This window comes from Haliaeetus leucocephalus, unplaced genomic scaffold (genome assembly GCF_000737465.1).
Source record: "Haliaeetus leucocephalus isolate CR32 unplaced genomic scaffold, Haliaeetus_leucocephalus-4.0 Scaffold140, whole genome shotgun sequence".
Lineage (NCBI taxonomy): Eukaryota > Metazoa > Chordata > Aves > Accipitriformes > Accipitridae > Haliaeetus > Haliaeetus leucocephalus.
This window is the reverse complement of record NW_010972576.1, coordinates 14,176,769-14,202,674: the sequence shown is the minus strand read 5'-3', so window position 1 is coordinate 14,202,674 and position 25,906 is coordinate 14,176,769. Positions and strand designations below refer to the sequence as shown.

At 36.4% G+C, this 25,906-nt stretch overlaps 1 protein-coding gene across 2 annotated transcripts in view; it reads left to right on the top strand.

The window, feature by feature from the left end:
* Positions 1-25,906, top strand: part of TBCK (TBC1 domain containing kinase) — a 115,175-nt gene that overhangs the window by 45,420 nt on the left and 43,849 nt on the right. For both annotated transcript variants that reach the window (XR_775550.1, XM_010586226.1), the window contains exons 16-23: positions 472-570; positions 1,871-1,933; positions 2,733-2,859; positions 3,422-3,472; positions 5,091-5,174; positions 9,701-9,786; positions 18,149-18,185; positions 19,577-19,738. Coding sequence is in view for 1 of the 2 variants with exons in the window: in XM_010586226.1 (XP_010584528.1) it covers positions 472-570; positions 1,871-1,933; positions 2,733-2,859; positions 3,422-3,472; positions 5,091-5,174; positions 9,701-9,786; positions 18,149-18,185; positions 19,577-19,738 (709 nt within the window). In the remaining variant the exon portion in view is untranslated. The remainder of the gene's footprint in view (positions 1-471; positions 571-1,870; positions 1,934-2,732; positions 2,860-3,421; positions 3,473-5,090; positions 5,175-9,700; positions 9,787-18,148; positions 18,186-19,576; positions 19,739-25,906) is intronic.

The following is a 25,906-nucleotide window of genomic DNA, read 5'->3' as shown; positions in this document are numbered from 1 at the left end:
GGGGGGGGGTGGGACACAGACGGGGGGCGGACACCAGTCCCTAATTTACATATATGCAGAGAGATGGATTCTTGTTTAAGAATGAGAAAGAGCTGATGCGCATTATCAAGTGCGCTACTTAGGAAGGCATAAACTAGAAATGTTTAATAAAACAAAGTTGGATGGATAGTATGAAAAGAAACATTTAATGAAGAAAAAGCTTTTAACTAAAATTTGGTTTAGTAAATTTATATATCCAGTGTATACCAAACCATGTGAATACATTTATGAGAAAAAGTGGGTATTTTAAAATCAAATAGTATTCCTCCATCCAGGCCTTCCAATTAGGAATGAAATTTACTTGTAAAACTTGCATTCATTGTTCAGGCTGACAGCATTTGTCCTTTGGGGGAAAGACCGTCCCAGGACTGGGATTTGAATTGTTTCAGTTACATGGTAACATTTTTTGCTGTTAATCTCTTCTCTTTGAAGGCCTATCCATATAAGAAAAACCAAATTTGGAAAGAAGCCAGGGTTGACATCCCTCCTCTTCTGAGAGGCATAACCTGGGCTGCCCTGTTGGGTGTTGAGGTAAGGGCAATGGGAGGGCGTTTGCAGAAGGCCCAGTACTGACTGGGGAGGGAGTGGGATAGGAATGGGATTGACAGGTAAGCTGGAATGGATTTGAAGAGTTGGCAAGTAGAATTACTGGCATTTCAAACAAAATGAGTCATGAAATTGTGTGAACAAAGAATGTTCAGACAAACATGCTTCTTGTCTCCAATATTATTTGATTTTGGAGAATGTATGTAAACTTGACTATTAATTTTGATTATGGGATAGAAAAATACTACCCATAAAGCAAAATTTTTCTAGACTGTTTAAATACAACAAGTAGTTCACGGGGGGGGGGGGGGTTTTGATTTTGATTATTTTTTACATGCAGTTAGAATCCTGCTTCAGTCACCAGTAGTTGGGCAAAACAGGATGAAACATATCAAATGTATTTTTCTCACCTACCAATCAATGCACTTCCTCCAAAGACTGGAGAATAAATAAATTAAATGTAACCCTTTTGGACAAAGGACAAGAAATGTCCCAGAAATAAGGACTCCTCACAGAGACTGCTTGACTATCCAGCTTTTGCATCTACCCTGCTTGCAGTCTGCAGTAGTACAGCAAAGAGGTTCTTGTAGATAACACATCCCAGGTTATTTAGGATACTTAGCTTAGGAAGTGATCTGCTGAGTATGATATAATATGACCAAGAAAAAAGCTGTAAAGTTTAAAGAACAACTAATGGTCAGGGTTGTAGCCTGGGTCTTGGGAGATAAGTCAGTTCTTGTGCTTTATCTGCTTACAGTGCAGGTGGTGTTTCCCTGTCCCATAACATTAAGATGGACTTGTTAGCCTGCCTGTCTTGGGATTCATGCAAGGACAGGCTACTTAAGAGTAGTATATATTGGTAACACCAATATTAATTAACAGGCAGCTGAATTCAGTGTCTTTACAGAGATGATGCTGAAAGCCATTTGTCAGTGGCTGAGGTAAGCACTGAATTTAAATTGAGAGCATCTCATAATTTGAAAATGGAAAACTGTGTCAAGTACATAGCTTCCTGCATAAACAACTGAAAATCACTGAATATTGTACTGAGGAGGTCACAGAATGGTCTATATGTCCTGAATCATAACAGAATAAAGATGGTTTTGTTAAAATTCAGCTGTCAGAATTGTCTGTACTTTGGGGACTTTTTTTCAGGGGAAAAAAAAGTTGCTAACTAAAGCACCTAACAAAAACAGTCAAATTCTGTATATCGGTGTGTACATTGTAATATGCATTTATGTTAGTAAGTGCTTTCTAAATTCAAGTATTCTTCTTCCACATTTAGGGTGCCATACAAGCAAAATATGATGCCATTGATAAAGACACACCAATTCCTACAGACAGACAAGTAAGTCTTCCAGTGTTATTAAATATTGTCACTTGAAGTAATGCAAAGATATTTCCCACCAGTCGCAGTCATTTGCCTATTACACCAGATGTGGCTGATAATACTAAAAGGGTTCCCCATAACATGCAGGAAGTGAAATCCTTTTCTACTTCAGAATCACTGTTTCTGTAGCAGCAGCAGAGTGTAGTGAACGATGTTACTGATGTGTTGTTAAAAGTCCTGTTTTTATCAAATGTTTGTTGTACCTGTTGGACCTTGTACCAGATAGTGCTGAATACGCTGAGATTCTGTAAGGTGAGCTGTGCTTCACAGAAAGGGGTTCTTGAGCAATTTGGTTCTCCAAGAAGTCTTGCCAGACATAAAAAGACATCACAAGCAACAGCTGTTCCTTTTGGCTGGGTGAAGAAATATTTTCCATCAAATTGGGTACAACGTTCTGAGAACTCTGATTTGATTATCCTTTAGAGCAAAGTGATATTAGCACCTGAAATGAGTCCAAATTTGGATCAGAAAAAAACTATAACTGTAATTTGCTGTCTTTTTCAAGGGTTAGAACCCTTTTAAAAATATGAATCTGGAAAAAGAAAAAAATCTCTATTTTTAACCTTGGACAGGGTGGCTATAGTTCCCTGTTCTCTTCAAGTTTTGGTTTCAAGTGATGGAGGAAGCAGATTGTGTTTATAATGGTGGTCTGACCTACATTCTTTGCCTGACTTCCACCTCTAGTGTTGCAAAATGCTGTAGTGCTACCACACTTACTCTGACTTCTCTTTATATTATATGCTTGTCTGTGGTGCAGATTGAAGTTGATATTCCTCGTTGCCATCAGTATGATGAATTGCTGTCATCGCCAGAGGGTCATGCAAAGTTTAGACGTGTACTGAAGGCCTGGGTTGTTTCCCATCCTGATTTGGTATACTGGCAAGGTGAGTTTGACTAGTTGGCAAGGCCAGATAATTAACTGGAAAGCTACGGCTGACTTAAAATTACCTCCCCCGCTTCCCCTCACCAATAATGTAAGCATTTTTTTTTTAGTGCTTTCATTTCTATTTCTTTTGAAGAATGAATCTGTGTGTAATTGCAAATTTAGCTCCTAATGATTTATATTTAATTTGTAATGCAAAATTGCTCCACTCTTTCTTATATATTTACTCTCCTTAAGTTTCAGTAACTTTATTTAAAAAAAAAAAATAGTCTGTTCAGTTCCAAGGTAAAACTGCAGAAGTTACTGAGGGAGTTCTTGGGATGGTAAATGGCATTTCTTGGAATCCTTGGCACAATAATCAATTCAGCATTATAGTTCAGTAATTTAAAATCTTCTCTGGTTTTGTGCATTGATCTCACAGTGGTTCTCAGCATTACATGTGAAGCCTGACGTTGCAGAATTATAATCAGTATCAAGTATGCAAATTTTCATGATTAATGAATTTATGTTGTGCATTACAATAAATGAGCTCTTTATGCCATTCATGGCTTTTCTCTCTTTAGGTCTTGACTCTCTTTGTGCACCGTTTCTGTACTTGAATTTTAACAATGAAGGTGAGTACCTTTTTCTGCTGGGGTTGAAGGGGAAGCACAGTCTGTCATCTGTATCTAATAGTAGACAGATGTGTGCACCCACTGGGTGCTTTTGCACTGGATGGAAACTTTCTGTAGCCACAGAGGAATTTTAAAGCTCTTTTTGCCACAAGTCAAAAGAAACGGTTGGGTTTTGAAAAGCATATGTGTTGTAGTGTTCTTCAAGCAGGGATTCAAACCCTGTGTTTATTGCCAAGTACAATAATGAATATATAATAAAAAGCACAAATCACCTTGATTACAGAAAAGCAAGAAATGCTTCTCTAGTACTTGTCTTTTTCAGTGAAGCTGTAGTTCTGCCTTGTTTAATGTGAATGCATTATTTGTTAACCTAGCTGTTAACCTGTCAGACTAGCTTTATTCAGAAAAGCTGATGGTGGTTTTAAATGCCTAAAAGCTTATCAGACCAGCTTTGGATATGTGGCCTTTATCTTCTGAGAATGTGATTTGTTAAGAATAGGTCTAGTCCAATCTTCTATTCTCTTGTACCTGGCTTTCTTTTTATAAGGTCCGTACCGGGGAAAACTAGTTTCTTAGGACAATGACTCCTATTATGCCTACTGTGCATACTAATTTAAATATTTCAACAGATTTTTCTTGCTCTTGGACATGTTCCTATACAGTTTGATTGTAGAGCGTTGTTTCCTTCCCATTGAAGCAAAGTATAATAGTAGTGAATTATGTAAAGTTTTTCTGCTGGTTTACAAACTTAATTGGACACATTTGGCTTGGATATTTAAAAATTGGTTTCAATGCTAGAAAAGTTCTAACACAGAATTCATTTAAAACATGATCCTATGTCATATTTGCTATAAATCTGATGTTTTGCTAAGAAACTTCCAAAATTATATTTATTGTCTTTACACAGTTTACAACAAACCCGTATTTCTTTTTTATATCTGTGATCTAGCACCATGGCTAAGAATTGTATGACAATGCATTGTCTCTCAACCAAGTTCCCAGGAATTAATCAAGGGGATAAACACTTAAGTTTTTACCCTCTAATCTAGAATTGGTATGTTTATGAGGAGCCGTTGAGAAATTTAAGATGTTTTTGTCCATCTTTTTGACAGTATTTTTAATTATATTCCACTCTTTTTTTTCTTCTGAATTCTGTTATCTTTAGTCTCTGAGCTGAAGAGACAAGATGCAAGTCTAATGGGGCATAAACTGGATGTAAGTTCTATAGAATAAAACCCAGAAGACTACAATAATGCAGTAGTCTGAAATTGTCTTCTAAAATTTTATTCATCCAGGGACTTTGACTTTTTGACACAAACATTACCATGGCTTTCCAAACATCATCTCATTTCTTTGTCACTGAGAAGTATGGAAATAAACTGGGAGCAGATCAGGTCCAGCCAGCTTTATATTGATTACTCAGTGATGGAAGGAGACTTTTTTTAGGAGCTTTTAAAATTCTTTAATAAGAAACGTGCCCTTTTTATGTGTTCTACAATAATTTTTGTGTATAGATTGATTTAAGTATTTATGCTTATTATTTGCTTAGTAATTAACTTTTTTAGGTGTACTTATGTTTTTACCTCTGTAGTTGCATCCATTTTTTTATTTTTTTCAGCTTTGGCATATGCCTGCATGTCTGCTTTTATCCCCAAGTATTTGTATAACTTCTTTCTGAAGGATAATTCTCATGTTATTCAAGGTAAGTAAGTCCCTTTATTTTTTTGTGGTCCTAAGAGAAGTAGAATTATTTCTGGGTATATAAATATACTTTTTCAAGTGTTGGTAAAATTGGAATACAATTGGAATCATACTGTAGAAATATACATCTATTTCTTTCCAAAGCTTTGTTTTAGATAAATAAGAACAATAGCTGTGCAAGAAAAGTAGGAACAAAATAAGTGGGTAAAGACTCAGGCAGGAGAAAAAACCCAACTGCACACAATGTCGTGGTTTAGGCCTAGCCAGTAACTAAGCACCACGTGGATGCTTGCTCACTCCTCCCCACCCCTGGTGGGATGGGGAGGAGAATAGGAATTAAAAAAGGTAAAAACTCATGGGTTGAGGTAAGGACAGTTTAATAGGACACAAGGAGAGAAGAAATAATAACAACAACAATACTAATAAAAGAATTATGAAGCGGGTGAGGCACAATGCAATTGCTCACCACCTGGCACCCGATGCCCAGCCCATTCCTGAGCTGCATTCCCTCCTACCCCCCAGAGCAGCTCCCCTAGTTATATACTGAGCATGATGTCACACGGTATCAAATATCCCCTTGGCTAGTTTGAGTCAGCTATTCTGGCTGTGTCCCCTCCCAGCTTCTTATGAAAATGAACTCTACCCCAGCTGAACCCAGGACACACAAACCCCCCCCTCCCCCAAAAATGTTCTGTGTAATATCCAAGGTAAGAGTCAGTTGATCATGCAAAGTTGTAAAATGAGGAAATAGTCTTTCCAGTTAGATTGTAAAGACCTACCCTTCAGGTGATCAAAATCATACTGTTACAGGAGCTGTTTTGACAATGAGGGAAAATGAAGAGGAACAGTACAAACTAGGGACTTCTCAGAAAATGGAAGTTATGGTATTCAGAGAGTTAGGGATTTGAGGGGTATTTCTTACTAAACAGAAGATAATGTCATTCAATACAGGACAGGAGTTGGAGAACCCTGAGGAATAACATTCCATTGTTCAGTCTTCAACAGCTATATAGGTAACTCAAAGAAATTAAAACAATAGCTAGGAGGTAAATGTCTATTCTACTTGAAAATTAATTGTAAATTTCATGGAAACATGAAGAAGGAATTGTCTAGACCTAGAAAGCCACCTTGGCACAGTCTGTGTTGGAAAGATAATTTGTCTTGCCAAGAGTTTTTAAAAACCAAAAGAAGCTGTTTGAAAAGCCATCAGTAGTTTAAAAAAAAAAACCAAACAACAGGTGGTAATGAATGTTTAACTGCAAGCAGTTATGAGTGTTTATTGAATACTGGGTTTCAGCATGGCTTGCTGTCCTTGTATTTCTTTTAAAGAAATTCTTTTGTATATAACTTGTGCAACTCCTCAACTTAGAAACTGTGTCTGTTGGATTTTGTCTTCAAAAAATGAAAGGAAATTAAGAACTGATCAACAAAAAATAATTAGACGTAAAAGCAGTTACATATTGGATAATAGGGAGAGAACACAGTGATTAGGAGAGTTTACTTATAAAAGACAATGGGTAAGAGGTGTTATGAACTGAATATGTAAAATAATAGTTTGGAAAAACTATTCAAGAGAACTTGTTTGCATGCTTTTGTCTGTAAAGAAAGAGTGCTTGCTGGAAAAAAAGGGGCAGTAAAGGTCTAAAGATGAAAAGAGTAAGTGTATTATATCAGATTGTCCTGTGGAGACAACTGCTTTAGACTTCAAGATTGATAGCTTTACAAAGACTTTTCTCAAGGGGGTATACTCTTCCATAAAAAAATACTTGTGCTCTTTAGAGTTCCCTGATGTTATTCCTGAGGGGCTGTACAAAAATAGGTATCAGCCAAAGTTAGAAATATAGGTCAGTAGGATTCTGTGAACCAAAGTAGTGTAGGCGTTTCTGAGTTCCTGTGCAACATCTGGCATCATCAAGGACTCGGGGATACTGGACATTTTAGGATTCTTTCAGTATTCTGATTTAATCCTTTCTAGGGTCGTATGTCAAACACCAATGGGTAAATACAGTTTCAAAGGAAAATTCTGTGTAATTTCCCTGCATTATTGGGTTGGAAGAAAGTGCTAAGAATGTCATTGAAAATGCCTACTGCAATTTTAACTTCTTAGCTTCTTTATGTGTTCCATGTAGGGGTGGACAGAAGGAATCTTTCGAACTGCAGAGTTCAACATACCTCATTTCTGAGCTTGTCCTATACAATGAAGATACATGTTTTTTCTAATCATATCAAACATATTTCCTTGAATGAAATAGGAAGCAAGAGCAGTTGAAGGGGTTTGGGTGTGGAATGCCCAATTGTGTAAAACAAAACTTCATATAATAAAATTCCAACCACCAGCAATTGGCTGGACCCAAGTGATACATTTTTGAAAAGATTTGTGTGTTTTCAGTAGACCCTTAATTAACCATGTAATCCCACACAATAATTACATTTCATGAGACTGGCTAGTCAAATAAAGATGGTATTTATCAGCCGGTAGTATATCTGTAGAGAACCATCATGGGCATGAGTATTCAGTTTTAAAATAAATGTGCTTCAGGGAAGCTAATTGTGAAATTGTTTTCATCAGCATACAGCTGAATGTGTAGGATTACTGGTTTGCTATACCTGACTTGTGATTACTGGCTGTTTTGTGAAATAAAACTGATGTAAGATGCACCTTAGAGGTGCACTTTTTTAAAATGACTATAATGTAGTGTGGTATGAATTTAAGGCATGGATTCAGATATCTCCTTAACTTGTATACATGTGAATACATGCAAGAATGCAAGAGTAACTTCAACTTGAAACTGAGAAAACATGAGATGTGTGAATAGCTCCAAAGCAGTCTGGCCTTGGTGACACAAAACTCAGCACAGGTCTGTTTACCTACTTAACTCCCCAGCTGAGTGCTGCCAGAGCATCTGTGGCATAATAGAGATGCAGTATCAGAGGGGAGAGGCTGGCACTCCTAAGATACCAGAAACCACCTAAGAGGTTTAGTGTGCTGTGGCTTTGTCTTTGCAGCTTGAAGCAAAAGTTGTAAAATTCTGGAGTCAACTCAAGAGGTCTTAATTTTTGTTGCAACTTACCTTGGAGAATTAGGCATCCTTTCAAGTATAATTTACAGTAGGACTGTGGCTTGTTTCCCTTGTGTTCTTACAGTGAGAGCATTGTTTATCAGTCTTCCCGAGGCAGAATCAGCTTTTAAAATTTGTAGTCCAAACAGAATTATTTTACAGAGTGACTGTTCTTAACTTGCTGGCTTAACCTGAGAGGAGTTGACTTGAGTGCAGGTAATCAAGATTTAAGTAAGATAGGGGTCTATAAACAACTGAATGTGTAGACCTACTTCTATTTTTAAATAAAGGTGTCTATATGTGGAATTATCCCAGCAGAGCCACTTCTGTGCTTCTTAGCAGTGGAATTGAAATTTAATTTTGCCACTTCAGGGGTGAAGACAAACTGAGTAATAGGGAGTTATTTGCTGTCCTCAAGAGAGACAGTAGTAGGCATCTAATCCTTACAATAGACTTTAAAGGAAGCAGTCACAACTCTAGGTGGCTGATTTGTGCAGCTGTGTGGACTTGGTGTTTGGGGGCTTATATTTGGGGACAGTAGTCTGTGGAGCATTGAGATGTCAGCATGTTCTGATCTGGGAGCAGGGTTCACATTCTCTGTCTCTCTTCCTCCCCTCAACTAGCTGTCGGGACCCTAATTACTCTCTTCTGGGGAGCATGGAGGAAAAGGAATTGCCATGTGTTACAAAACTGCTATGTTATTGCCTCTTCATCTTCCTTCTAACAAAGCATATGATAGTGTGGACAAAACTGGGAGAGGGGCAGAACAGAGAGAGAAAACTGTCGGTGTCTGTGTTCTGCTGTCTGCTTCTCTTCCAATTAAAAGCAAGTGTTATTTAGACAACTTAATTAAATTGTACCCGTCAGCTTAATATGCTATGCTGAAGATGTAATAAATTTTATCTTTTACAATAAGTATTTCTTATCTGATCCAAAAAATACAAATTAAGATGGTACTGATCATGGAAATGGTAACCCTAAAGCCCTATTGTCTTAAAACCTCAACTTCTAGATTACAGAATTTAACTTTGTAGAAAAGAAACCACACAGTGTATAATTTAAAGAGTATAAACTTTGCGTATCACTAAAACAGTTTGGGTCTTAAAAATCCTTGGAATGATCTTGTTCTAATTTGCTTCCATCAATATCTTGTGGTTCGTACTCATACTGAAAAGTCTAGCTTTGCACATCAAACGTACATCACAACATAAGTATGAACTAAGTATTTGGATTGTTGAAAATCCAAATTGCGAAGTACTAAGAAAGAGAAATGAAATATTTCTTCTTCTGTATTGAATATAATGGTGACAAGGAGGACAGTAGAGGTATTCACTTGCTGTTTTATTGTAGGTTTAAAAAAAAAATTTAAAAAATTAAAATTCTTCCTTTTCTACAGCTCTGTTGTGAGCTAGTAGTATGTGGTGGCTTGTGTTTCTGACAATGATCTTGAATATGCTTGTCATTTCAGAATATCTGACGGTGTTTTCCCAGATGATTGCATTCCATGATCCAGAGCTGAGTAACCACCTTAATGAAATTGGTTTTATTCCAGATGTAAGTGCTAAGGGTTCTTATAAGTATTGTTCAAAGGAAGTAAAAAATGGAAAATGAGGGTAACTAGGTTGAGATGCCTTTGCAGACTGTTTCAGCAGCAGTTTGACATAAGTGAAGCTTTCATATTAATGGACCTTTCCAAGTATGCTGATAAAATGATAAAGTTTTGATTGTTGTTTTACATACCTCAGTCTGTCCCATTCTGTTGGCATGGTAAATACAATAAAATACTACTGGTCAGTTATTTATAACTTACAGATTCATCTTAAAAGATGTATATAATTTTATTTTTAAAGTGTGGATTAATACGCAAAAATTAATGTGGTCATAAATTACTAATAGCAAAATTTCTGCAAACTGATTAAATGCCATTGGTTAACACAAAAGACATCAATCTGCAAGTAATAAAAAAAAAAACCTGCAAGTGATGGTGAATCTGTAGATATGTGAGACCTTGGAAAATGCTTAGCAGTCGTATGTTGGAGTCTGTCAGAAACATTGGACAACTGCATAACTTGTGTCTAAGTTTTATGCTTTTGTTGGAAGAAGTCTGTAAGATGGTGGAAAATGAAAACTGAGAACACAGCCAAAACGTAGGAGAGAGGGAGGGTTATTTTGGAAAAAGCAAAACAAGGCCTTCCTTAGAGCTTCACTTTTAGCTATCACTGTAAATAGCTTTCCTCTTTTGTTTAGAGAGGCGTGTATATTCCAGAAAGCCAAGATAATGTCTGTAAAAATGCTTGTCTTCCTACTATAGCATTATTGAAGTTGATGGCTGATGTTTCTAAAAAGTAGATTTAGGCAAAGCTATAGAGAGAACATTGTTAATTGATACAGTGTATATCATGATATTTTTGACATTTAGAAATTTGATAATTACAGGTTGGTCATAAGAACAGATGGAAACAAAGTGGAAGGAAATTGAAGTCAGGAGATGTTGATGTAGAAATATAAATTTCATAAATAAGAAATTCATATGCATTTCTTCTATAAGTAATATAAAGCTTATTTTATCAGAAATGCTTTATGTTTATTAGGAAAGGCTTTAAGTTGAAGTAGCAAGGCCAAGCCTCTGAAAGTCATTTGTTGTACACAATCCCTGGACGAATTTGTGTGTCTTTGGGACTGGCAGATACTCATTATCATTGTTTACAAATATTGTAATGGAAAAACAAATATATGCTTTCATTTGTAGAGGTGTTTTTAATGTAATAATGTTGTTTGAGTGGTACAAATTTAAAAGATACTGAGGCATTGAAATGAGCCGAAGAGAAAGCCAGTGTATTGCATTACAAAGAGAGGTGTTTGAGAAGGCAATGTGTATTGCTGATAACACACATCTGAAGAGGGCAGGTGGGAGGAAGATGAAGGGAAGGTAGGGAGAAGGGAGAAAGTTCATCTGTAGAAAGGCTAAATATCTGGGGGTATGAAGGGCATGTGTAACAGCAACATTCAGGTTCCTGAGGGAGAATCGATTTTGCAGCATCACTATGTAAATGCACTTGATATTTATTTGTTAAAGCCTGTGGATGACCAAAGCAATTCCTTTGTGTATTTTGTCCAGGACACCAGTTCCCACTGAAGAGGTAGAGATGTAATTTCCCTGACCATCTTACAGGTCCCCATTTCTGCTACTAATCTACATGAGAGTTTTGTAGCAACCTGTCTTGGGTGTTAGCTGATCTTTCAGCAGCTCCTAGTGTCTGCTTATACAGTTATAATTCGCCACTGAAAACTTCCAAAGTGCAAGTCATATGGAATAGCTTAAAATCACCTGTTTTGTTGTATTTCAGTTTTTGTGTTGTGCTAGTCATTCCACAGCACATAGTCAAATGTGAGCTTTGTCTCTTAAGTGTTGCAGTCTGGAGATGATTAGGTAATGTAATAAATAATTACAGAACAGAGGTATATTTAAAAAAAAAAAAAAACTAACTTGCATTGAATACAAATGCTAGTTCTAAAATTAACATTAACCTCTGAAGAGAGCTTGTCCTTACATAATCATCTGTCTTTTTTTTTATTATTTTTTTTTATTAGAAGTAAAAGTTGTTTTGCCTTTTAGGTTAGTGAGAGAGGTGATTTTTGTACCCGTAACAAGACAGCACAGGATCCATCAAGGTGAAGGATACGCACTGTAGTAATGAGATCTGAACCAGAGTTTCGTGCTTGAGTACTAATCCTATCAAAGTAAACCCTGATTAATCTTTCATCATTGAAATGCGGGCTCCGCTGCAGGAAAGATTGTGTTTCCTGGCACCCTTCTCATTTGCTTCGGGTCACGTAGCTCTCAGAATATTGAACACTGCTGAAGCTTGAATAGTTGTGAATATTGTTAGTTGATGTGGTGCCTGGATTAAGTACATTGCTGTGGCTATGTGACTTACATATAAATAGGGGGATATATACAGTGAATCTTACAGTTCTTTGCTCACTCTCCCAAAGTTTATAATCTCCCCCATGCTATGTATTGTTTTATAACATGTTCTATATTTTACTGACTAATTCTGACATCAACAACAGACTGTTTTGAACTGAAGAAAAACAAGTGTGCTACCTTACTAAAAGGGTAACTATAGCCATAAATTATTCTAAAGAGCTTTCAACTGCAAATAATGGAAGCTGGACACAGTTGTCAGCTGGCCATTAACAGAGATGACAAAGTCAGGCTGCAGTTACTTAATATCTTTGTGCTGGAGCTGCTGTCATAGGTAGATACCTTAGCTTGGTTTTGGCAATGTGCAGGGGTCAGTAACAGGGCTTCATCTAACTGAATTAAAAATCCTGCAACTGAAGTACTTTATCTCTGTTCTGTTACATGATTACCTAGTGGTGAATCTGGGGAAAAATTTCTTGCTGGTATTTTTATCTTGTGAGGAAAGTGATCATTCTTCAAATTTTGTTTGTGTAGGTGCATATAGGTGGGTAGAATCTAATATTAAAAATTGGACTCAGTCTGCATTCTCTTTGCATCCCTAGTCAAAACATTTTTTGCACCTTTCTGTAGCATTTAAATATATGATTAAATGTCTAGGCACCATATAGGTTTGAAGCTAAGTATGTGTGTATGTATTTTGAAGACACTACATGAAGTTGCAAGATCAGGGTTTTATAGAATAGACTGTTTCAGTTGGAAGGGACATAAAATGATCATCTAGTTCAGCTGCCTGACCAATTCAGGCCTGACCAAGTTAAAACATGTTGTTAAGGGCATTGTCCAAATGCTTCTTAAACACTGACAGGTTTGGGGCATCGACCACCTCTCTAGGAAGCCTGTTCCAGTGTTTGACCACCCTCTTGGTAAAGAAATGCTTCCTAATGTCCAGTCTAAACCTCCTCCAGTGCAGCTTTGGACCATTCCCACGTGTCCTATCACTAGATACCAGGGAGAAGAGATCAGCACCTTCCTCTCTACTTCCCCTCCTTAGGAAGCTGTAGAGAGCAAAAAAATTTTTTTCTTAACAAATGAAAATTAAAACCAAAAGCAGCAATTTGGAGGCAGCCTTGTTAGGACAACTCAGCAAAACAAAATTCTGGTTTATTGTTGGACAACATTGTTTCACACATACATCAAACAGCCCCGCCCCCCCCAAACCAAACAAAAAACAACAACAACAACAAAAAAACCCACCAAAAAACTAGCAACTTCATAGACAGGAAAAATAAAAAAAGAAAAAAACCTTTTTATCTTTGGCCTTGCCACCTCATACAAACCATGATCTATGGTACAGCTAAAGTACACAAAAAAAGTTACTGGAATACTCAGAATAAGATTGTAAACTTTTTTTTTTGCATTTTTGTAATTTTAATTTTTTTTTACAAGATTTTATTTTATTCTCCTTTGAGATAATTGTTTGGGCCTGGTGACACTACAAGTCAGAGATAAGTAACAAGAGATACACACTTCAAAGCCTCCTTTTTGGTCAATCCAAGATCACTTAAAAATGGCGGACCTCCTAACAACATGTACAAAAATATAAAATGTAAATAAAAAATACAAACGAATTCTCCTTTAAAGTACTTTTAAGAAAGCAATCAGGGTCTTCAAGTTTTGGTACTCAGGAGGAAGGGGGGGGTCTATGCAGGAAGGGAGAGGTTTCTCTCCCTGCAAAGGTCAAATCATTTTATATGTTGGTTGAGTGGCAGTGCTGTGCAGGGGGGGCTGGGGTTCACTCTGCTTGGTGAGGATGACCGCGGTGGAGGGGGGAGGAAGGGGGTTGTGATTGGGAGTGGGGGGCAAGTGTGAAAAGGATTTCTTTTAGTTGAGGATCATCCTTTTAGCTGAGAATCATTCTTTCATTCTTTGTTTGACCACATTTCTGTGTAGCTATGTCAAATGGTCTTTTAGTTTAGTAAGCTTGGAAAGAAAGATTGGATTACTTAACAGATCTTCAACATCTGGCATTGTTACTGGACAATTCAACAAGAAAAGAAATATATGATACCTTTTCTGAATCCTTTCTGTTGTCATTTAAGCTAGTGCCTGCCTAAAGTGTGTAGAAAGCACATTAGCATGGCAGACAAACTGTTTTACAACTGTCCATTGCAGGGTTTTTAGTATGTTCTCCTGAAGCAAATTTGCTACTTGCTATTGGAAGTAGAATACTTGCCCACGTTGCCATTGACAGTGGTAGTTCCTGTATTCCTGTAAGTGTGATTTCAGCTTTGAGAAGGAAAGGCTCCAACATAAGTCTTGAACACTGAAAATAGTGTGAAATACATGCTATAGCATAGGGTTTTTGTTATCCATCTGTAAATGATTTTTACAGTGGTGAAGACATGACAGTTTACCAGTTTAAAATAACACACTGCATTGAATGACAGATGGTCAAGTGAGGATTCTTCTATAAAAAAATGCAAGAATAATGGTTACTCCTATTGTGTTTGTTATCTTTAAAACTACAGGTATTTAACCTTGATCTCAGCTCTGTAATTCTATGAGGTGTGGAGGGTGAACTTTCTTAGCGTTTTTTTAATTTTCTTAGAGGTTTTTGGTAAACTTAAGTGTTACATAAATGCATAATGAACAAGAACTTGTGAAGAATGTTGGCATTTTTGATGTTTTGAAAACTCAAACCTTCAATTTTAAATAATTAATTTTCATTATCCTGCAACCAGGTGCATAGCTTCACTGTGTTCATAAGGTGCACCTGGATCACACATGACAGCCATTTGATTCTTACAGACTTTTCACAGAGCAAGAACCTTGTGTATATCTTTTAATACTCCTTACCATCCCCACCAACAAACATTAACACTCATTTTCACCTTGCTATTCCTCCTAAAATATCTTTAGAATCAAAATCCCCTGAGCCTAAATTTCTTTAAAACTTTTATCTTTACAACTGAAATCTCAATTTTCTATAGACACAAGTGTGTAAAGCTCTCATTTTCTGGAGGAACAGTCAAATAATGAAACAATCCAGACAGTAGTAATGGGCAATTACAAAATCTTTAGAGAAAAGGCTTTAATTGAGATTTGAGCCAATATCTCCAAGAGCTTTGAATGTCTAACGGGAGATGCACTCTTTTCAAAATATGCCCATCTAACGATGTGCGAGTAAACATCTTCACCCCGTTGAAAAACAATGAACTGCATTTCCAAGTTCAGGTACTGAACAGAATTTGTCATAGCGGAGCACTGTTGGAAAGGGAGCTTTAGCTAGGGATAATGGAAAGATAAAGAATGAAGCCAAGTCTAAGGACAAGAGATTTCAATTGTAACTAAAAAAAGCTGTGGATGTATTCAGATTGTTTGAATGGGAACTGATGTTAGGGGACTGCTGTGTTCTTCATGTATAAGAAATGTCCAAGTCGTTACTTAAAAGCACTAAAGAGCTTGTATTTTACTAGCAAAGCAAAATGATAATTATGGCATTGCTGATCAAAAGCTTACTCTAAAAAATAAAGTATTGGTTTTATAAGCTCTTATTTTAATGTGACTTGTTCTCAGGCTGTTCCAGCAGTTCAAAAGCGACTTTGATTAAATATTAGGTATGCTTCCCAACTACATAGTTAAGTGTCAACTAAAAACACAACGCCGTTATGTTTCAGGGTTCAGTAGTGAAGGGTTGAAAACCTCTCTAACAGCAGCTCGTCAGTACAGAAGCATGGCACAATGCTGTTCAAGCCGGTGATTGCTAGAGGGCAGTATTTACTAATAAGATGTTAAAAGTGCAGTCATTTAACGAAAAGAATTTGGTAGCCTATTTATTTGAAGACTTCGTCACTGCAGTTCTTTTTGTCTGTGTTTCTCAATTTGATTTGCATGGTGGAATAATACCACCAGTGTTGTGGCTTTTCTTTGCTTGCTGATAAATAGTAATCATAACCTCTTCAGGGTTACCAAGACTTCCTTGTCTTAGAACATTATATTTATGAAAATCAGAGGGGAAAATCCCTTCAGTAAAAACTTGCCTGATACCTTCTACTTAAATAGTTTGACCTACTTCTCATGTCACTGTCGATAGGTTTGGTGAGGATGGTTTAGAGCAAAGCAGTGTTTTGCCTTGTGGTTACCTTTTAACAATCTGTTCAACGTTTCAGATTTTGTATATTGTATATATCTATGTAGGTGCATACAAGATAGAGGTGTTTGTGAAATTAGGAGGAAGTGTGGATCTGCTTTGGTAAAATATTTTAATGAAATCTATGAAAAGGAGGAAATAGTTGCTTTTAAATATCAAGGAAGTAATGTAGTTCAAAATGACGTCAGCATAATATGGTACCTACAAGCAAAGAGGAGCCTCAGGCTATTAGGAATGTTTGTTTTCCTACTGCATGAAGAGCAAGATATTGCGTACAAGCAAGCAGGTAAACAGGTATTAGCTGATCACAGCCACTGTAGGGGATATTTCGGGGAACAGGGTATGTTACTATTCAGTAGAGAGCCATCTGTTGAAGGCATAACAAAGATATACTCAGAGAAATAGTATGAAAATATTATAGGATGAAAATGGTGATAGAAATGCATTTGTTTTGGTTTTTGAACCCTTAAAATCAATTGGCAAGTTGGAGACCAAGCTTTATAAAAGCCTCCTGAATATTGGAAGTGGTGTACAGTCTGATCATGGCAGCTTTTTTAGCTTTATGGACAGTTATGGTTCAGATACTATCAGATGCTCAGATGAAGATGTAGGAATAAAATTTAGAGAGCTGTGCTAAAGAGCTTTTCGGCAAATGTGTGCATCATTTAGTCAGTACCCTAACCCAGTTAAGAGTTTATGGAATAAGTAGTAATTTATTAACATAATATCGATTATGCTTTCTGCTTCTCATTTGCTTACTTCCAGGGAAAGCTTAATAGGACAACTAATTTGCACTTTTTATGAGCTAAAAAGTAATATATTAAGCTTTATGTCTAACTGTAAATCTTCAGAAGTGGAAAACAGAGCACATGAGCTATGCAACAGAGTAAAATTTAACAATAATCGTCTCGCTCTTGCATTCCTAATTTGTGGGGACTTTCTGTGCAGTTCCATGTTTCAAGAAAATAGGTTCTGTTGCCTTCAACATGATAAATACTTCACTGAAAGTTAAGAAACTCTTAAGGTGTCAAAAAGGTTTAGCTCTTCTAATGCATACTGAATTTTCTCTATATGATGTCATGAGTATTAAAATTTGCAGAAACTAAAGGTTTTCTGGAGCCATCACAGCAGCACAAGTTCTTAGACAGTCTTGTAGCAGTATAAGTGCTGAAGCAGCCTCAAATTCTTCAGATGACACCTGCTTTTAAAGGTCACAGTAGAACTACATAAATGCTTAAGGTGTTAGTAACTGACACTGTATGCTTTTGAGAATGAAACCATTCTTACCACCTTTCACTGACAAGTATACATTTTAATAAATACCAACACAGGAGAAAAAGGTAGATATGGTTAATTTTTCTGCTGGAAATTGTGATTTGGAATTTTAATTATTTATATAGAACCGGGTTTTTCTATAGTCAAAAAGATATACTGAATCAAGTTGTTTTATGGTTGTTCAGGTATCCTTTGCTAATTTTTACTTAGCGGTATATATATGCAAGGTAAGAAATGTGACAGTTTAATAGAGCAGGTTTTTGAGTTCTTTAAGACTTTGGGGGTTATTTTTTGCAAGCATAAGCCTAGTGAGGGTGGTGGTTGTTTTTGTCATTGTTTTCAATGTAGTAATTTTGAAGAGATCAGAATGGGGGCTTGGGGGAGGAAAAAGCTTCTCTGGGAGGTGAAAAGTTGTGTGATAGTGGTTCTGCCACTGCAGTTATTTCCCATTTTAAATACATTCATGCCAAGCTAGGCAATTTTTGATGTAGTAGACAATTGTCACAAACTTTAGCTCTTAAAACATTTTTTTTTCTCCCCTCCCCCATCACCACCTTTTGCAGCTTTATGCTATTCCTTGGTTTCTTACAATGTTTACACGTGAGTATGCATTCTTTTTCTTTGATTAAATGTTCTTATATTTCTTAAGCATAGTTTTTCCTCACTTTTTCAGCTAAAGCCTTCCTAATTGGTGTGATGTGTCTATCATTTACTAAGTCACTTGTAATTTGCAAGGACGTGTGTTGTGGTTTGAGTCTCAGCAGTGCCTGTCACATACTTTCTGCCCTGATTTGACAATAATTAGCATTTTCTTATTTTTTTAAAAAGTATTATGTTAAATTTGAACTGGATTATTTTACACATGTGGTATTTAGGGATTGTGCAAAGGAAGCTGTTTTCTACTGGAAAAAGTTATAATAATAGTTAAAACAACAAAACCAAACCTCACCACCTTCCGCTGACCTCACTCAATTAACATAAGAAAGAGAGTAACTTTGGTTTTGAAGACCAACAAAACAAGCTTCTTTTATTGCACTTCAACACATTGTTATTGTACTAGCATGTTTACTATGACATTTTTGCATGTATGGTAGGAAGAAAAAGAGCTTTATAATTTGGTGAGCTTTTAATGAAAGAGGACAAAGTTAATAAAGCAAGTCCAGAAAGCAATTAAAAATCTTCTTAAAGATCTCTGTGATTTTTTTTCATGTCATGTCAACATTGACGGTCTTTGAATTTTTAAAAAAAAAAGTGGCAGGATGAAAAGAGCTGATGGATTATTTCTCTGATGAAATATCAAAGAATTTAATGTGAGATTCTTGATTGCAATTTCTAAAGATCTTTACTGTAAAGCACTGGTTCTTGCAGTTGTCCATTTTTCTAAAACTTTTGTGACAATCACCACCTTTGGAAAACCAAGAAGATGGTTTCCCGGGCAATGAATTGCAATAAAATGTTAGAACTATTTAGTTGGAGGATAGCTTATTTTAGGAGAGCCATTTTCAGCTTTATATGTAAAATGTTGCTATATTTAACAGGCCCTTCTCCTTGTCTTTCCTTTATTCTGCCAGTTTTTGCTCTATTCTGCTCATTTTTTTGTCTAATTTTAAGTAGTTGAGCTTATTGATTAACTCATTAATGTCTTCATACTATTGAAAAAACTGATATGCATGTCCTAATGCATAATTGCACCATACCAAAAGAAAAATAAATTGCCTAATTTTGTGTTTGAGATATGAAAACCTGCTCATTTCTAAGTTTTTAATAATGAAAGAATACACTGATGATTTCCAGAATAATCAAACTGCATGTGAAGACAAACCTGTTTCTAAACAGATTGAGTCTTTTTTGCTCCCAAATCAAAAAGAAATAATGCTAACATAGAAGGGGAAAAAAGTATATAGGCAACTCCTTATGAGTGTATGTATATGTTTTTATCAACTTGTATGCTTATGGCTTTTTTTTTTTTATTGTGCTTGTTCATCATGCAGATGTCTTTCCTTTGCACAAAATTTTTCACCTGTGGGATACGTTGCTGCTTGGAAATTCGTCCTTTCCATTCTGTATTGGAGTTGCAATACTTCAACAGCTGAGGGATCGTCTTCTGGCTAATGGATTCAATGAATGCATTCTCCTTTTTTCAGACTTGCCAGGTACAGAAAAAAAGTATTTCTTCCCTCTTTCTCTGTTTTCCCCAGTGTGTTGCTGAAGACAGTATGTGCTTACATGTGAATATATACTACAGACCTTACATGTGTTTTGAAGTCATGGTAGTTTTAGGCAAACACTGTCAGAGTGTGTAGGTCTTAACTACAGCTTGATGAAGTCAGTAGAAGTCTTTTTGCTGTCATCAGCAAAAATTGGATGAACTTGTTATTTCCAGGTGAAGCTTGGAGTACTTGTGAAATTAGAATGATTTTAAATAATTCATAAGTGACTGTTTGTAGACATGCCATGTATAGAAACAATCCAGTTGATAGGGATTTCCTAGTGGAAAAAATTTAGTGCTGTTCTGAACAGTGCTTTTCCACTTTGATGCTGGTACCAGCCTGTTTTCTTTTCAAAAATAATTGAACTTTTGCTGTGGAACCAACTAATGTAAAAGGATTAGGGAAAGAGGTATAGAAGCCATTGGAATTGCTTTGTGTTAAATCAGTTTCCATTTGAAATGTAAAACTTTCAGAAGAACCCTCAAAATAGGATTGGAGGCTGCATGGTTGTTGTGCAGAAGTTCTGTCTTCCTGTTCAGTGGGAGGTGGTTGACCTATCCATACAAGCAAGTGTTGCATATTTGGGGGGGAATAAAAAAAAAACAACCCTGCAGTTAACCATGAAGTTTGGGTCGTCTTTCTGAGCAAGTTCCTTGTGAGACAGTAGAATACATTTGAACTGAGTAAGCCCTGTCAACTGAAAGATGTGTTTCCGTTTGTGATGGACTAATATTTACATAACACATGAATTGGAAGGCTACTGCTCCCAGAACATACTTACATTCTTGCATTAATTCCCTCTCTCCAACCCAGGATCTTACTAACATAATACAGGTCTTGGTTAAGAGGTGACATTGTTTTAATCGTGTGGTCTTTCTTAAGGTAGCTCTGACTTTTGGGTAATTCCTGGGCTAACTATAGATTTAGTGGGCTCTGTTTGAACACCACATGTGCAATTCAATAATTCATAATTCATTTAAACAGAAGTAATTCTTTTTCAGAAGAACTGAATGACAGAATCAAGTTTGGAAGAGCATTTAAGCTTAAAAGGTCTTGTTGAGTGTGGCAGTCTCCACAACTACAGAGTTTACAGAGGTTAACAGTAGTCTAGGATATGGCAGCAAGCAGGCTGAGGCTAAATTCATAGTTGCATAAATCAGTCTCTCAGAAGTTGAGTGAGCTGTCATGGATGAAGCTCTGATTTCTCTAAATGTTATTGTCACAAATTCTGTCTATCGCTGTATACCCTTGAACATGTGTCCAGATTTCAAAATTTTGCTTTTGTGTTACTTTTCAGCTTAGTATGTACAATGCAATTGCTGCTGTATTTTTCAATTTATAAGAAATTTAATTAGGCCATTCCTTACGGTATGGGTTTTTTCATTTTCTGTCTATATGCTTTGTCATTTCAAATGCTCAGATTAGATTTAACTGGATATCTTAAGATGGACTGAAAGGTGAGTGCTAAACTAAAAGATTGTCTCTCTCCCCTTTCACTCCTCCCCCATCTATTAGCTGTATGTCTTAGTTAAATATAGATTCATTAATATTTAACTTATTTTCTTGCCTAAGGTCATTTCTTCCTTTTTTTTTTTTTTCTTGAGTGGTTCTAAGTTATATATTCCAATTTATCTTGAACCAGCTGATTTACTGACAGTTGAAATACTTTTTGCTGAGGTCATGTGTAAGAACACATTAGTTCTCATAATACATATCTGTTAATATAATAAAATCAAGTCACTAAAATCTGTGGTGTTATTGTGTACATGCTTTCTGCTGATTATAGTTTGACAGCTTTGATACTCTGGTAGGAAATGTTTTGGTAGAACAGTGTTTCTGAAAAGTTTGATTTTGTTTTTTGTTTTGATGGTTTGTTTTTTTTAATGTTGATGTCTGCAATATTTTGCATGTCAACAGTGGCATGCTTGAATATTGTGAGATTAATCCAAAGCATATCATAAACTGACTACTAAGGGAAAAAAGAATGAGGATGGGAGACAATCCTGGTGTGACTTAAATGTTACTGGTCTAGCTGAGAATTCTGTAATCAGTAACTTCTTTAAACATATAATTATCATAGCTTCGTGCCTTCTCTTTCTGACCTGAGTCTTATTTCTGGTTAAGAAGTATTGACTGCTTGTGCTTTTCGTCATGTGTGTCTTCCAAACAGGACTTCTGTTATTTTGGTTAATATAAATCCTGTGCCATGCCTGACAATTTTCTGAAAGTAATTTACAAACAACCTTCACCTGAAACTGGGTCACCCTGAGGAAGAGATTATGTCGTTCAAAACATCTGCAATAATTTCAATCTAAAATCAATTGTTGCTCCACAGTCTGAAACTCCGGTGGTTTTTAAGCTTTATGTGCACTGGAATGGCTTATCTCAGGCTGCCAGTGAAAGCAAGTTGCTTTCCAGACTGATAAAGCTATTTTACTACAATCTTGCAACTTTGTGGAACACTTTTTTAAGATTTCTTGTTTTTACAGTACCTATTTCTAAAAATGTATATTTAAAGTTAAAACAAACAACAAAGCATTGCTTTATTTCCAGTTCACTGCATATAACACAGTTAAAATTACTGTTTAAAAAAATCAATTATTTGAGGAAAAAGAAGGGATACAGTGCCATTATTGATTACATGATTCTGAAACCCCTTTCCAATGCTTGCCTCAAAGCTTTGGGCATATTTTTATCTATAAATCAAATATAATTGGCCATTACTTGCTATTTTGGGGAGCTCTATTGGAAATTTTAATTTGTTTTTATGTAGTTGTAACAATTTTCTAGCATATTAGGAAATCTATTTGAAGTATTTGACAAAATAATTGGTTAATTAAGAATACTGGAAAATCCCTTTGCTGTAGCAACAAATGTCCTAGTTCATTCCTTGTGGGGCTGTATAAAGGGGACATATAAGCAAGTGCTTATATATAAACTTATATAGATTGGTTAGGAAATTACTACCCCAAGGTGGTTTTTATAATTCTCTTTCATTTGTTCTTTCATTTTTTTTTTTAACTTGTTTTTAAGGAGCTCTGTTAAGTATAAACTTTATTCAAGCAATATAAATACCAGAGAAAATTTAGGAGGTATGATTTGAGACAGACAAAACCAACCCTGGAGTCATTGCTAATTCTTTTTGTGTAGTTTTGAGATTTAGTAAATTTCATCTTATTTGGGTGATGCAGAGAGAGCAAACACATATGCATTACCTTTGTTTTTCCTTTATCTAAGTCTGACATGTAGCAGGAGAATGTGGCAGGAAAATGAGGATGGTAAGGGTAGCTCTACTATGACGTGATTCCTGAGGTACCAACAACAGAGGCAGGACTCTGCTTTCAGACCAGTACTGACTTGTACTAAGCCAGTTTGGATATGTCTGCATCTTATGTATCAGCAAATTTACAACCCAGAAGGCTCTTTCATGCATTGAGGGCCAACTGTATAAGTAACTTTACTTTAAAACTTGCAGTTTTGCTTATAGCTTAGTCCTTATCATCGCTGTAAGTTTGTGTGATAATGTAGTTATGCAACTCAAACATTCTAATTATTGTAGCTTGACTTGATTACCAGGTTCATTACCCACTGTACAAATAGTACAAAGTCACCAGCACATCTTGTTAGGAAACAAACCCAGAAGAAAGCATCCAGATGAGTACAGTTGTTTGCAAATAATTGAAGGATCCTGTAGGCCAACTCACTCCCACCTAGAATGGGTGCAGTACAGGGCCTGGCAAACAGATCTTCCTCCAGAGATCCATGCCAATATAATCACTGACATAGATTAATTATGGCCTTGAGAAGGGATAAGGCAACTAACAAAATTATGGGGATGGGTGCTATTAGAGAATAGGGAAGCACTGAGCCTAGAAATAAGATAAAACATACTTTGAAATAAGCCTTTTAGGTTAGTTTACACAATAAGCTCATCTTCTGTAATTTTGGAGCAAGAGGAGCATTCATTCTTTTAATGCTGTGCACCTTAGGAAGGTGTCTTTTTGCTGACTCGAGGTTAGTCAGTGCTTCCAAAGGAAGAACCTTGGCCTCAGCTAGAAAGTCCAGAAAGACTGGCTGTGGAAAAGCCATCCAGTGCAATGAGGAGCTACAGTAAAATGGTTAAAGTGGAAAATGTAAAGGATTCTACTTTGTGAGACACAGGCATGTAGCTTGAAGATGCAACATATAGTCAAACACCTAGCTGTAATCAAAGGACAACAATAAATGATTCTCCAAGGACCAGAGTTTCTCTAATGTGCGAGAAACAATTCTATCTGTTGCCATTGTAGTGATGTGCCAAAATGCTGAATCCCAAGATGGTGAAAGCCATATAAATGCTTAGAAGGATTACTTCCAGCTGAGAATGGACTAAAGATTAAAAAGAATTCTACACTAAGATTGTATGGTGCAGTTTTGAATGATGTGTTTCTGCTGACAGCAGCAGAATTAGAGAGAACATATCAGAGAACTCTACTTTAGATACATATCTGACCCTAAATAGCTACCATTTTACTTTCTGTTGTTTTTTCTTCCTGCAAATCCTTTGTCTGCCCACATCTGTGATTCATACACTTTTACTATGCCAGAATTTCTGGCGGTTCAGCATTTAGTTAAGTAAGATTTGGTAGGAGGAAGAAATGGCAGTTGGCCACCAAGCCCACACTGAGTTTGTGTTTGGTGCCTGTTCCCATTTGTTTCACCTCTTCTTGAATAAAAATGTAAACTCTGAGATCAAAACACCAACTCTGAAGAGACTGGAAGAGATACAGTGGGGTCTTCTGTGTGCCAGTGAGCAGTAGAAAAACAAAGGCAATATAGTGTTTTGATTAGGTTTGACTTTTTATTGTACAGTTTTGAAAACTTCCTATTGCTTAGATTAAGGCTCTGAGGAATAGAAGTTGTAATAGCTCTTTTAAGAGGAAACTTTTTTCATAACTTTACCTATGAAATTTTGACATGTGGTTTTGTTGTAGCTCCCCCCATGGAAGATGACACTGGAAGGTGATTAATTATGGAGTTAGTGAAGCTGGACTGCTTTTTCAAATTACAGTATATCTGAAGAAAAACAGTAATTTGGTCTCTGTCACATGATGTGCTTGATAATGGTGCTATAACTATAACATTAAAAAATTCAATTGGAAATATCGAAAGACATCAGAAGCAAAAAGGAAATCATGTTTGTAGTTTCCTTTTCTTGAAAGGTGTAGGTCTGACTGGTATTTATGAAAACATCTTTTTCTGATTGTATTCTTCATCTTTGCTCTGTTAGATGGCTTTTTTATATGCAATTGACAGGTGTATTTTATAATGCAATTCCTGAAGATTACATTGCTAAATAATGGCATTTATGAAGTAGAAAATGTGCATAGCTGCCAGTGAGTCATGTTTTGTTTGTGTGTGTGTGTTTGGGTTTGGGGCTTTTTTTCATGGCTTACAGCCAACTGTAGGTTGGGAGCTGGCTTTGGTACAGAAGCAGAGCAATTTTGTTAGGGCACACCTGCTCACCAAGGCTGTTCAGTAATGTCAAACTCCAGGATTGATGTCATTTTACCTGAAGCTGTGAATTCTTTAATTATTCACGTTTTCCTTTTGCAGTGACATGAATAAAATGCAGTTCTATTTATAGATTTTACCTTGTTGAGACTAAAGAGAAATGCTGTGGTGGGTGACACACTAAGGAAAAAAATACCAAAATCCTTTATTTTATTCATATTAGTGTTCTTGCTAGTCTGTAGTTGTCACTGGCAAAAGAAAATCAAATGTATATCCTTTAGCAAAGGACTGTCTGTCTCAAGAGATGGTATTTCATAAGAAGGGTGAAAAGTGAGTTCCTCAGTAGAACTTTACTAGTGCGTCTTAAAATCAGTCTGAGGAGCAGCTTATGCCTCCTGTTTCTTGAGAGAGCCTGTATGTACCCTTCATAGCAAAAGGGGACTTCAGAAAATAGAATAATCCAGCTATTAGTCATGTAGGTTTTTGTGCACCTTTACCCTTTGTCATGGTTTAACCCCAGCCAGCAACTAAGCACCAAGCAGCTGCTCACTCATTTCCCCCCACCCAGAGGGATGGGGGGAGAGAATTCGGGGGGGGGGGGGGGGGGGAAGCGCGGGG